Source organism: Zingiber officinale, chromosome 7A (genome assembly GCF_018446385.1).
Source record: "Zingiber officinale cultivar Zhangliang chromosome 7A, Zo_v1.1, whole genome shotgun sequence".
Classification (NCBI taxonomy): domain Eukaryota; kingdom Viridiplantae; phylum Streptophyta; class Magnoliopsida; order Zingiberales; family Zingiberaceae; genus Zingiber; species Zingiber officinale.
In genome coordinates this window covers 8,283,599-8,295,711 of record NC_055998.1, presented here as the reverse complement: position 1 = coordinate 8,295,711, position 12,113 = coordinate 8,283,599, and the positions used below count along the sequence as shown (strand labels likewise).

Sequence of the window (12,113 nt, the reverse complement as noted above, 5' to 3'; positions counted from 1 at the left end):
CTTCCTGTAGGGTAGAGGAGAGGGAGAGCATCTTTGCCAGCGAGGAAGTTGAAGGATCGAAGCTTTCTCTGAAAGGGAAAGGAGGAGCAGTCAAAGTTGCGATTTTTTTCCGCCCGCCCTTCATTGCCTCGTTCTTCCTCGCGTTTAAATCTGCATTTGTTGCCTCTGAGCTCGACCGTAGCACCTCAACTACTCCTGGCTCAGACCAGCGAAAGCTGAGAACTTAGGTGGGAGGGAGAGGTGGAAGGTGATGCTGCAATGGCAGCCAGCTCACCTTCTCTCGCCTCGGAGAAGAAGCCGTGGTGGCTGAGTAACAAGAAGGTGGGTTTCGTTCTGTTCTGTTTCTTTCCCAAGCTTACTCTGTTCTGTTCCGTCCATGGAGAAATTGGTGTGGGCTTTGCTGTTTTCCCTCGGCGTTCTTCGAGTTCATCGGTTTTTGATGGGGTCTTTCCCTTGGTGTCAAAATCTCATCTTTTGTCTTCTTCCTGCGCGTCGACTCAGGTGGTGGACAAGTACCTACGGGAAGCCCGGTCTCTCATCGCGTCGCAAGAGCAGTCCAATGTGGCCTTCGCGGTGGGCCTCCTCGACGCGGCCCTCGCCCTCTACCCGCGCATGGAGTCCGCGCTCGAGCTCAAGGCCCGGTCTCTCCTCTTCCTCCGCCGCTTCCGCGAGGTGGCCGACATGCTCCAGGACTACATCCCGAGCTACAAGGTCAGCTGCGGCGCTGGAGAAGACGACTCGTCCTCCTCCTCCTCCCTAGGCTCCGCCGGCGACCACTCCTCAGTAGCTTCCTCCGCGCCGCTCACTCGGGAGCGCGCCAATCTTCTTTCCCCCGGCTGCGAGATGTCCGACGGCGACCGCTCTTTCCGATGCTTCTCCGTCGCCGACCTCAAGCGTCGGGTCTTGGCCGGTATTTCCAAAAGCTCCGACGGGGAAGGCCAGTGGAGGTACATTCCCATCCCATCTGAAAGTTCCCCACATTGATTAAAGTGAACAAATTGAACTCGATGGATACGATAAATCAGTCGAAACTGTTAATTTCTATTACATATAATTCAACCATTATTGATCTAGAAGGGAGCCATCAATACGATCGTTGAAGAGAAATTGGCAACCAAACCTCCAAGTTGGTGGCGCCGTTAGATTTCTCATATTCTTAAATATCTTTGACAAATTTACCCTCGAATAGAAACAAAAACAGCCGCAAAATGAGCTTCTAATTCATGCCAGCCCCATAAACGCGAGGGTCAATTCGGTCATTCGAGTCGGAAGATGTCTATGCTTTCGATTTCGTGGTTTCCTTCTCTGAATCGGCGGCCTCAATGAGTTCATCGTCATATCGCTTATGCCCTGTTTGTCTTCTCTTCTCAGGTATTTGGTGCTCGGTCAGGCTTGTTGCCACCTTGGGATGATGGAGGACGCTATGATTCTCCTCCAAAGTGGCCGCCGTCTCGCTTCGGCCGCTTTCCGCCGCGAGTCGGTCTGCTTGTCGGACGACAGCTTCGGCGGCGACGGTGGCGTCGCGGTTTCTGCTCCACCGCCGTCGGAGATGGAGTCCGTCTCCCAGCTCCTCTCTCACATCAAGCTGATCCTCCGGCGCCGAGCCGCCGCGCTGGCCGCTCTCGACGCCGGCCTCCCTGCTGAAGCCATCCGCCACTTCACCAAGGTTCTGGACAGCCGCCGAGGCCTACCCGGCAACTTCGCGGCAGGATGCCTCATCGGCCGCGCCGCCGCTCACAAAGCCACCGGCCGCCTAGCGGACGCCATCGCTGATTGCAACCGCGCGCTTGCCCTCGATCCTTCCTCCATCCCTGCCCTCCGCGCCCGAGCCGACCTCTTCGAGGCGGTGCGCGCGCTCCCGGACTGCCTCCACGACCTCGAGCACTTGAAGCTCCTCCACGACGCCATCCTCCGCGACCGCAAGCTTCCCGGTCCACGGTGGAGGCCCCACCACGACGTCCGCTACCGTGACATCCCCGCGAACCTCCGCGCGCTCACCGCGCGGATCCAGCACCTCCGCGGGCGCATCGCTGCCGGGGAGGCCAATAATGTGGATTACTACGCGCTGCTTGGCGTTCGACGCGGGTGCGCGCGCACAGAATTGGGGCGCGCTCACCTTCTTCTGACGCTGAAGCACAAACCGGAGAAAGCCGTGGCTTTCGTCGACCGCCTAGAGTTCGCGGACGACCACAGGGACTTGGACTCAATCCGCGACCAAGCGAGGATGACCGCTTCGATTCTTTATCGAATGTTACAAAAGGGGCACGCCAGCCTCATGGTGGCAGTGACGGCGGAGGAGGCGGCTGAGAAGCAGAGGGCCAAGGAGGCGGCCGAGGCAGCAGCCTCTGCCGCCGCAATCCAAATGCCAACGGTGATGACGGCAGACAAGCCGATGGCAGAGAAGGCTTCCGTGTTCCAGGGTGTGTTCTGCCGCGACATGGCCGCGGTAGGCAATTTGCTGTCGCACAGGGCGATTCCGGTGAAATACGAAGCGTTGAGCTGCTGATGAATTGGCCGGCGATCGGAATTGGTTAATTGTCTTGCTATATTATGATTGTACAGTTCGGGTTGGGGATCAGGATGTCGAGAGAGGCATGAACTTGAAATTTTGTTCCACTACGCAGTTCTTAATCACTACACTGTTCTTAGATATCCAAGTTTCGTGGTTTTCCTTTCGATCTTATCAATAGCTTTCTCATGTAAGATATTATCTCTCGCTTTGACTACTGCAAGTAATACATCCTTATTCCGATGTCTGGATTGATACTTCACCATGGCTTCACTTTCCTTCTTCCAGTTATTAAACAAGATAGAAAAATTAAGCCGAGGACTTTGTCCAGTACAGACGAATAATTCATGGATATTAACAACAAAGCTTTCTGCTCTGCCTCTGCTCCCGCACACAGGGACTCGTTTTGCCTCAGAGCCAGCTTTTATTCAGCGTCCAGGACCAGAAATCTGCGCCTGCGCTGCCGCTGCTACTGCCATTGCCACAGTTGTCTCAATCTTATCCTTCCGGCCACCGCACCAATGCTCAGCTCCCTGCGCCAACTGTTTTTGTTTCACCAGCAGAGCTTTTGAGCATCCACTCACAAAGCGTCAGTTGCGCATATGCGACAACACATCTCTCCTCGCTGCTGAAAAATAATATACGATATTTTCCGCTAGTTTGAATCTTCTTAGGTCTGGATGACTAATAATGTCACATGGATGCATCCAAATCCAGTGTGACGCCACCTTGGATCATAATTTTTTGGATAGAGCTGTTCCCCGCCATCATGATCCATGACATGGGAGGCAACACCAATTTGAGCTCGATAGCTAGCTGTGGTTTGTTGACACACAACTCCATGCCGGCGACGTGAGGGCCACATGCCCATCCCCGACTCACTCTTCTCCAGGCCTTAAACAATCGCGTCCCCCAATTACAAGCAGTTCGAGGAGAGGCATGGCAGTTTGTATTATTCTACATCATCATGTTCGAGTGCGAGGAGAAAAACATGGCGATGAGTTTCAAACCTCGAAGCTTAAGCTAAATAAAAAAAAAGCGGTCAAACAGTAGAAAATACATGCACAGTAGTAACTTATACTAGCCATACTTTTATTCATGTCTTCTTTGTCTTTTATATAGAAAATCTAAGTAGGTCTATCTGGAGTATTTGATGGCAAGCAATGGATGCAGGAATGCCGTACAGATTACTGCAAGGTTCAGTGATGACTTTACCCGTGAGTGTGAAGTGTGTGGCATGCAATGGCATGGCATTCAAAACAAAGGTAGGCGTAGGCTTTAAATGAGAGAAGAGGAAGTAGATGCAAAAGCACGTCATCTGTTGCTTTCAAGTCACCACCACCACCACTCTTTTCTCATCTGCGTGCATCAAATTCATGTTCGTACGTCATTTAATCGCATCGTCTCATAAACCCGTGTGCCTCCCTTTTTATTGCCGCCATGGAATCCAAAGTCACTCGTCGCTTCCACTCGAATGGGATTTTACTGGTGTCTAATTGATACAGTTTTTGAAAGGATAAGATGAGCTTCGATAAATCTCGAGCAGTTTTCCAACATAAAAAAGGACGAGAGACACATCAGGATTAAGCAATTCTTATCGGCTTCAACTTAATATTCAAATAATTGCCGTCAGTTAACTGAACATGCACCAGCAGAGCATCAAACTATTGGTTTACAGGTAAAGTTTGTGCGGTTTGGTGCCTGCAGAGCATGAAGTTTTCTATCAATAATTCATGCATCTCGATCGGAACAACGCCAATTATTTAACACCATAACATTCTTGTTTTTATAAACTTCATGCATCAGAATGCAGACGCATACACAGAGAAACGTACTCGCCACTGATTCCAACCTCTCCCTTGTATTTTATTTTGAGCTGTCAAGTGGAAAAATAAAAGACAAACTGTTTTCGTTTGGTTTGAAATTAAGATCGATCGGTTTAACTTCAAAGCGAAGAAAAGAGAAGATTTCTGCAGTTTGAAACTGTTGAATTAATGTCGATAATAGAAATCAATTATCAAGGGAATGACAGCTACAGAGGTAAGGTGTCGAGAGAATATCAATCGAAGTGATTGAGAGGGCTTAAGGCAGATGCAATGCTTCACGATTAGGGTTCGCTTAAATTATGGATTAAACGCTCATTTGGTGTTGGAGCAAGAGGAGACACGAACAGCGCGAGGGAGAGACGTCTCGTCACGTGGTGGAGGCGTGCAGTGCATGTGGAGGGGCGTTATGGATAAAGATATAGTTTTAGTTATATTAAAGGGCGATGATTAGCGATTGTGGGTTGGATGGCACGTGAGAGGTCAGAGTGCACATGCTATGTTGGAGCGAGGCTTGGCCGCCATATTTCAAATTGGGAGATATTGTGGGATGATGCATGCATGTAGAAGAGCATAGCTGAAGTCATGCTAGCCTGCCTCGGTGCTCGAATCAGTTTTCAGCTGACATATGGTCTTAGAAAAAAAAATATATTTTTTCTCTTAGTTATTTGTTTGGTGATGGATTATAGATTCATCTTATAATTTATTTTATTTCATATAATCTACAACGGATTATACGAGACATATGAGATAAATATAATTATTTATTACTATAACAATATTAACCTCCATCTACATAGAGTTGGTGTCTCCAAGTCAGGGTGTCGTAGTAGAACATTCAAATTATCACCTAGATATTTATGATTTAAATCTCAATTATGGTATATTTGTAGAAATTTTTCTTCTAAATGGAGGATGTAACTAAAGGATGCTAGGCTTCTGGGTTGACTGTCACGTGCGTTTTCCGATTTATCCTGGTGATCGATGAAAAACTTATATAGAATCGGACCGATCACCTCAAAAATAATCAATAAGATTAACTGAAATTATTTTTTTTTACATAGAGTTAGCATTTTAATAATAGATTGTTATATGAGAGTAGTATCAAGTCCTGAGGAATAAAAGTTTTCTATCTAAAGAGACGGTTTGATCATCGTGACCTTCATTTTGTCGTGGAGCCGACGTGAAAAATAATTGGGATGAGTGAGTCCTTTTATGTCACATGGTTGAAGCCTTGCTACCTGGGCCATGGTGCATCGGCATGAAGTCTATGTAATCTCTCAAATATTCACAGTTTAACTCCTAATTATGGTGTACCGTAAGATATTTTTCTCCAACATGATGATAAACCTGAGATGTTAGAGTCTTGGGCTGCCAACTACAAGTATTTCTGGATTTATCCTATTGACGGATGAGAAACTTTTTTGTGATCCGCTGATCTTCTAAGATTAGTCAATGTGAAGGATTGAATACTGAGTGTTGCTAAAAAAAAAAATGACTGAAGCGTTGTTACTTGCTATGGTGTAATGTTAAATACCCATTGGAAATTCTCATACACCTAGGTTTAAAACACAGGGAGTGTAAAAAATTTGCACCGTGTATTTGAATCACTTAGATTGATGGCTCATTGTGTGAATTGTCACTTGTGCTTCGGTATTTATCTTGATGATTGATAGAAAATTTTTATAGAATCGAGTAGATTACCTCTAAAATTAATGGGATGATAAAAACTAAGTATTATCATGAAACCTAAATACCAGGATTACCAAATAATGAAATTTTCATTGCTTATTTTATAAAACTCAATGAAAATTTAGTTTAGTATTCGTTAATAATCACTTTCTTATGAATTAGGATCAAGGCTACTAATCGTGCATGGGTCATATTGGGCTAAACCCATCGCGAACCATGAATGATTGCTCCTCCAGAACTGCAATGAGACAACGGCTACACGATGGACTGTAGCCTCTTTCCTCGGCCCATTCCTTAGCCCATATGCTAAGGAGCTTCTTTCATTTGGTAAACCAGAAAAGTCTATTATTTAAATATAACAGAGAATAGATTTTAATTCACTCTAGATATTAACTCTAAATTCTGGTTAACACTGTTAAAAAAATGTGGGAGAATTATCTCTAGAAAAGAAAACGTGCAAGCACTTTCATGGTAAGGTGCAAGTTATAATATATCCACGACTTTCCCACCAAAGCCATCAGACCTACTCTTATAATATTAATCACGAGACGTTTAATTACGAGTTAAGTTAAATATAATTCCATCATGTAGAAACTAAATAAATAAAATATTGGTAGATGTGGAAACAATTTCGTGGAGAATTGATTCATCCATTAACCCAAGAACAAGCTAAAAAAAAGGATGGGAAATTGTCAATAATTAATCAATCGAACCAACTATATATATTTAATTTTTATATGCCCAAAATAAACCACCAAATTTGTATAAATCGTCTTGAATCCTCATCGATCATAGATATCAGAATTCCTCTCAATTAATGGCTTCCAGTAGTGCTTTTCTCCTCGGTGCAGTGCCATGTCTCCTCACCCTTTCACTCTGTTTGTCTACTTGTCGTAGCACGCCGATAGATGGAAGTAAATCACTATTTTTGCTTAAATTAATTTGTATATATATATATGTATATATATCCTGTTTCAAACCCTATTTTTTTTTTTTTTCATAAAGATGCAGATGAAAATCCAAGCGACCTTGCCGAGAAGGCGATGTCATGCTTCCTCGATCATAATGTGAGTATAATTAATTAAATATGAAATATCTGTATATACTAATTTATATATAAATATAACAAAAATTGAAGATCTATGTGAGATGCCAAGACTCGTACAGACTGAAGGAGCAAGGGGAGATCGACGTGCCGCCTCAGGCCACTGACGAGTTCTGCCACGGCCCGTGCCTCGTGGAGACGAAGCTTGTGCTCGCCTGCGTCGAGAAGAAGCTGCAAGACTTCCAGTTCTACAACGGGGCGACCGTCCTTGACATCAAGTACAGTCTCCACACTGGCTGTGGCCACACCAGCAAGCGAGGTACCGCAGGCTGCAGCTCGCTCAGTGAAACAGAACAAAAACCAACATCTAGCTTCTTATTTTATTACGCAGGTGACTTCACGGTGAAGAATGATAGCGAGGATTCAAAAGTGGTGCCCAAGGCTCATCCCGGTGCACATCTGGACTACGATGACTATTTCGATCATGGCAACAAGCTATCGGTTCCGGTAGTTTACTACTTGATGCTCGGCTTAGTTCTACTTCTCTGGAGCTAGACGCACGCAGATGGCTCATTGATATATGTTCTTCATTGTCTTCAGAATTACAATGCATTAGTATGGATTAAATTTCGAGATTAAAGCTTCTTGTAATATTGTAATTGATCTACTACACATCCTAATAATTAAGTAGTGTGTGATATCTGAGCAACTTAATTCCACATGAACTCAAGAGGTTCCAGAGTCCTTTTCTACTTGATAAGAGTGAAAACGACAGGTGTAGATGGATTAGAATGGGGAGGAGAATCCAAAACTTCCTTGTCGAATGCCCCCATCATCTTTGTTCGAGTGTCACCGTCATCATGTTATGGTACATTTATCATGTTCTGATCATATGATTTGTCTAAATATTTTCAAGCAGGACGGACATATCAATTTAGTTAAGACTTAACTAGCATATAAAATTTTCAGTTTAACCAGCTAATTAAACTCTTTTTTTTTTAAAGAAGAAAACAGACAGAGAAGCAGGCATGGGAGCATTTGAAGCTAGCGTTTAATGCCAACAGTTAACGGCAGTTGGGAATGAAGTGCCTTGATGCCCTCGTATGATGTATTACATGAAGACAAAAAGACAATATGGGAATGGGATGAGATGAGGCAGCTAGCTTCCTTATCCTAAATGCTACGATACCTATCTCAGTCTCTTTTAACTTTATTTCAATGCTACATTGCTACACAGCAAATGGATCTTAATGGCATACCTGTAATATAGCCCATAAGTTAATACTGTGATAAAAGATGAATATGTTCGTCTCAACGTCCCCGTCAATAGGTCCAGACCATAAGCTAACACAGTACATTGATTGATGGGTATCGGACCAAAATAATTAAGCCTCACGACTTGATTCGATTTGATAGAGTAGAAATTAAAATGGTATGGCTTTTGATCCTCTACCAAAAAGGAAAATAAATGGTAATTAAATTTGTACAGAAATGGATGGATCTACTACCTCTCTTGATGCGATGCGAAGCGAAGCGAAGTGGGTGGTTGATTTTTGTTTACTTGGAGGCGACGGGATTGAGGGCCTTGGTGAGGCTGTTGAAGGCGGTGTAACCTCGCGAGGTGAAGCCCAAGCAGCTAAGCAGGCCTTGGCGGTACGGCAGGAACGTCCGCCGCCTCATCTCCTCCGCCTGCGCACGGCTGGCCGTGTAATGCCGCTCGTGCGCGGAAGCGGCTGCCGCGGCCCTTGTCGGCCTCCGCCGCGTTGCCACCCCGTTTGTCAGCCTCTTCGAGGTCCGTGTCTTGGTTTGCTCCGCCGCTGGAGACGAAGTTGCTGATGCCTGCGGTGAGGAGGCCGAGCTCGGCAACGAGGGCTTCGATTTAGCGGACGGGGAGAAGGAGATCGAGCGCCAGAACCTATCCTTCTCGCCGCCGCTGTCCCGCTCGCTCCCTTCGCTTTTGCTCCGGTGGAGCAGGAAGTCTTTGAGAAAGATCCATCTCTTGGAGCTCCTTCCTCCGGAGGAGGTGGAAGAGGTAGAGGAGGAACGGGACGACGACGCCGACTCCGGCGCCGTCGCCGCCGCCGGTTTATTCGAATCTTTGTCGATAATTTCTAGCCTCTTCGCCTCTTCTCGCTTCTCCATCTTTTCTTCTTCTTGCCACTGGAAGCGAGGGCTTCGAAGGGGAGACATGGATCTAGTCCTCCGATGTAGGGATCTACTCCGCATCCTCATCCCTCGCCCCCTTCCATCCTCCTCCTCCTCCTCCTCCGTCATTTCGCCTTCCTCCTCGTCGCCATCCAGCAGAGGCGCGAGGCGCTGCGGACGCAGAAGGTGGGAGGAGAGCCTCAAGGGGCGGATCTGGCCGTCGAGGAAGAGCTCGTCGGCGGAGGTCATCGCCCCGCCTCCGATGGTGCCGTCGAACTCGAAGGGCCCGGCGGACCAGCCATCGTCAACCGTGGCACGGGCAGGGGCCGCGTCTGAGGAGAACGAATAGGGCGGGGAGGAGAGGACGTAGTGGACGGGGCTAGCGGGGCAGCTGAAGAAGTAGCCACCGGGCGCATCAGGACCTGGGCTGCCCGCCGCGTCGCCAATTAGGTGGTGCGCAGGGGAGAAGGCAGCGCAATCGAGGGTTTCGCCATTGTCAAAGCCACCGAGCTCCATCTCAGTTCCTCTTCGAGCAGGAGAAGATGAGGGCAATTGAAATAAATAGAAAGAGAGAGAAAGAAACAGACAGAGAGAGATGGCGATCGAGGGAGAGAGTGTGGAGAAGAGGGTGGCCAAAGAAGAGCCGCGGGTTGTTATAAATAGCAACCACGTCGTCGACTCGCAACCGGTAACTGCTTTCCAATGACTATTTAAATATAATAACTATTTAAATATTATGGAAAGTATTTCTCAAGGAGAGACCTGCCCACCTTCAAAACCATTCACCGATCGAATTTTGTCAAGGCAAATAATAAAAACCGTGTCGGCCCAAGATACTTCACGAATAATCATTTGTGCCAAAAATTAACTTAAATGAGATTAAGTTATGATTAAGACCGAACGTCGATTAAGCAATTGATAATGGTGGCGATCAAGCAGTCGACGGATGGGGCAGACCGTTTCGAATTATCCGATCAATTTGTTGTGTGATCGGCCAACTTAGCTTATTTGGCTAGATCAAATCGTACGATTCATCCGGTTTGCTCAGCTAGACCGCCCCTTACTCACTTGCCCCAAGCAAGATTTGGCTCCCCTTGATTTAGATAGGGCGAAAAGGATAAATTAAAATGGAATTATTATCTTATATAATTTATCTAGTATTTTATAGTAATTTATGATGCACTTAGGCTAGCTATGACTAGGAGTAACGTAATTAACCTTGTAAATTTATAATGTAATATAATTAATTATTACATTTTTTTGATGAAAGAGTTATATATTATACATGTATTTTTTGATTATATGGATGATTACATGTTTTTATTTAGTGTTCATTGTTTTTTATAGTAAATATAAAAATATCTTATGATCTCTACTGGTGCTAGCGGTTGACGGCAATTGGCAACCGCAACGATGGTCGACAGCATCGGTGGCAATCGACAACGATCGACGACGAATGAAGGCGGTCGACGATGACTGGTAGCGGCTGGTGGTCGACGGTGGCCGATGGCGGCCAGCGACAACAATGACGTCGACGACCAATTAGTACAGAAAATGGACTAGGGGTATATTTGATATTTAAATTTTAGTTAAACATTGAGCTTGTAATGTAATTGGATTATATGTTGTCGACCTTGCAATTTATTTTACAAAATTTTATTATTTTTTATAATCCAAATTACATTACATTACCGCTTTAAAATATTATCAAATAAAATAATTAATATTTTAATATAATCTTGGTTATATTACAAGGTTAATTATCTCTCACTAAAAGTAGGCTTAGAGTTATGAAATTTTCAAAAGATGCATTTAATTTTCACATTTATCGATGCACTTATTTTCCATTTTATCTCTTTGATCAACCGTGTATATATATATATAATTTTATAATTATAAAGCACAACAAAATAATTACCTTACAATTATTTTTTTTTAGTCTTCATATTTTGAAAATTGTGTGCAATAGATTCATTATCAATTGTTAAGAATATATCTTTCTCTACATAAATAATAAGACTATCATTCATCCAATCATTACTCATTCAATTGCGTAAGATGTCTTTCACAATTCTCATGATAGAAAACTCTCTCTCAACCTTGCACTTGCAACCAATCGAATTAATGTCAATGTTAAAAGCTTATAAATCAATGGGTGTACCAAACTTTTCAATGACATAACTAATTTCTTTGAAAGATAGTTAAGGCATTTTAATCATTAAAATGTTTTGTTAGAACACATATCACATATATATATAAATTTCAAATTGATCATCAAGTACGAGGAGATCGACCAAATCTTGTAGATAAAACTCAGCTAGCTATATCAATTTTTTCTTATCAAAAGCTGAAAACAAATTTTGTGGACACAAACAAACTACACAAAGAAGTAACTCCTCACTTGCCTCTGACAAACGAGCATTTAACTCTTGAAGTTGCATATCAATAATACCATATAGTGATGTAAATTTGTTATTTTTGGTGGATTACGATAGGGACGATCATGTAGTGCTCAACGTGTGAACATATCATCCATTTTGAGAATATTAATATAATGTTGTTGACAAAAATAGTGAACTTTTTTTAAAAATGGATCTCCACCATCATCTTTCATTATTTGGAGTCGGTGTTTGCATACCTATACCAAATCCATTGCATTCACAATATCTTGATCTTTTTTTTGTAGTGTCATCGACAATTCACTCGAAATCTCAAAGATATATTTCATCAAGTGTAGATTGAACACAAAATCAAATAAAAGTATTGGCTCCAATAAATTAAATGTCTCAATTTTTTTATCAGGAGAATTAGAGTTGTCTTCTGAAATTATTTTGAGCACCTCATTGATAGTAGAGAATATAGAAATCAAGTTGATCAAAGAATTATAATATGACTCCCA

At 43.9% G+C, this 12,113-nt stretch overlaps 3 protein-coding genes across 3 annotated transcripts; 2 read left to right on the top strand and 1 right to left on the bottom strand.

Annotated features, from left to right (window-relative positions):
* LOC122000902 lies at positions 1-2,652 on the top strand. Its single transcript, XM_042555401.1, has 3 exons — positions 1-321; positions 502-947; positions 1,372-2,652. Exons 1-3 carry the CDS (start codon positions 259-261, stop codon positions 2,504-2,506), a joined length of 1,644 nt encoding a protein of 547 aa, XP_042411335.1. The 5' UTR covers positions 1-258; the 3' UTR covers positions 2,507-2,652.
* A 4,135-nt stretch (positions 2,653-6,787) lies between these two features.
* Positions 6,788-7,788, top strand: LOC122000901. Its single transcript, XM_042555400.1, has 4 exons — positions 6,788-6,938; positions 7,030-7,091; positions 7,163-7,388; positions 7,461-7,788. Exons 1-4 carry the CDS (start codon positions 6,842-6,844, stop codon positions 7,622-7,624), a joined length of 549 nt encoding a protein of 182 aa, XP_042411334.1. The 5' UTR covers positions 6,788-6,841; the 3' UTR covers positions 7,625-7,788.
* Positions 7,789-8,438: 650 nt separating this feature from the next.
* LOC122000900 lies at positions 8,439-9,873 on the bottom strand. The gene has a single exon (XM_042555399.1). It carries the CDS (start codon positions 9,728-9,730, stop codon positions 8,627-8,629), a length of 1,104 nt encoding a protein of 367 aa, XP_042411333.1. The 5' UTR covers positions 9,731-9,873; the 3' UTR covers positions 8,439-8,626.
* Positions 9,874-12,113: the final 2,240 nt, after the last annotated feature.

What these genes read in the sequence shown, in the direction of transcription:
- LOC122000902 (XM_042555401.1), top strand. Translation starts at nt 259, where the DNA reads ATGGCAGCCAGCTCACCTTCTCTCGCCTCGGAGAAGAAGCCGTGGTGG. An exon ending in GGTGGCTGAGTAACAAGAAG is followed by an intron (nt 322 to 501) that starts GTGGGTTTCGTT and finishes GCGTCGACTCAG; the next exon opens with GTGGTGGACAAGTACCTACG. An exon ending in GACGGGGAAGGCCAGTGGAG is followed by an intron (nt 948 to 1,371) that starts GTACATTCCCAT and finishes TTCTCTTCTCAG; the next exon opens with GTATTTGGTGCTCGGTCAGG.
- LOC122000901 (XM_042555400.1), top strand. Translation starts at nt 6,842, where the DNA reads ATGGCTTCCAGTAGTGCTTTTCTCCTCGGTGCAGTGCCATGTCTCCTC. An exon ending in TAGCACGCCGATAGATGGAA is followed by an intron (nt 6,939 to 7,029) that starts GTAAATCACTAT and finishes TTTTTCATAAAG; the next exon opens with ATGCAGATGAAAATCCAAGC. An exon ending in TGGCCACACCAGCAAGCGAG is followed by an intron (nt 7,389 to 7,460) that starts GTACCGCAGGCT and finishes TTTATTACGCAG; the next exon opens with GTGACTTCACGGTGAAGAAT.
- LOC122000900 (XM_042555399.1), bottom strand. Translation starts at nt 9,730, where the DNA reads ATGGAGCTCGGTGGCTTTGACAATGGCGAAACCCTCGATTGCGCTGCC.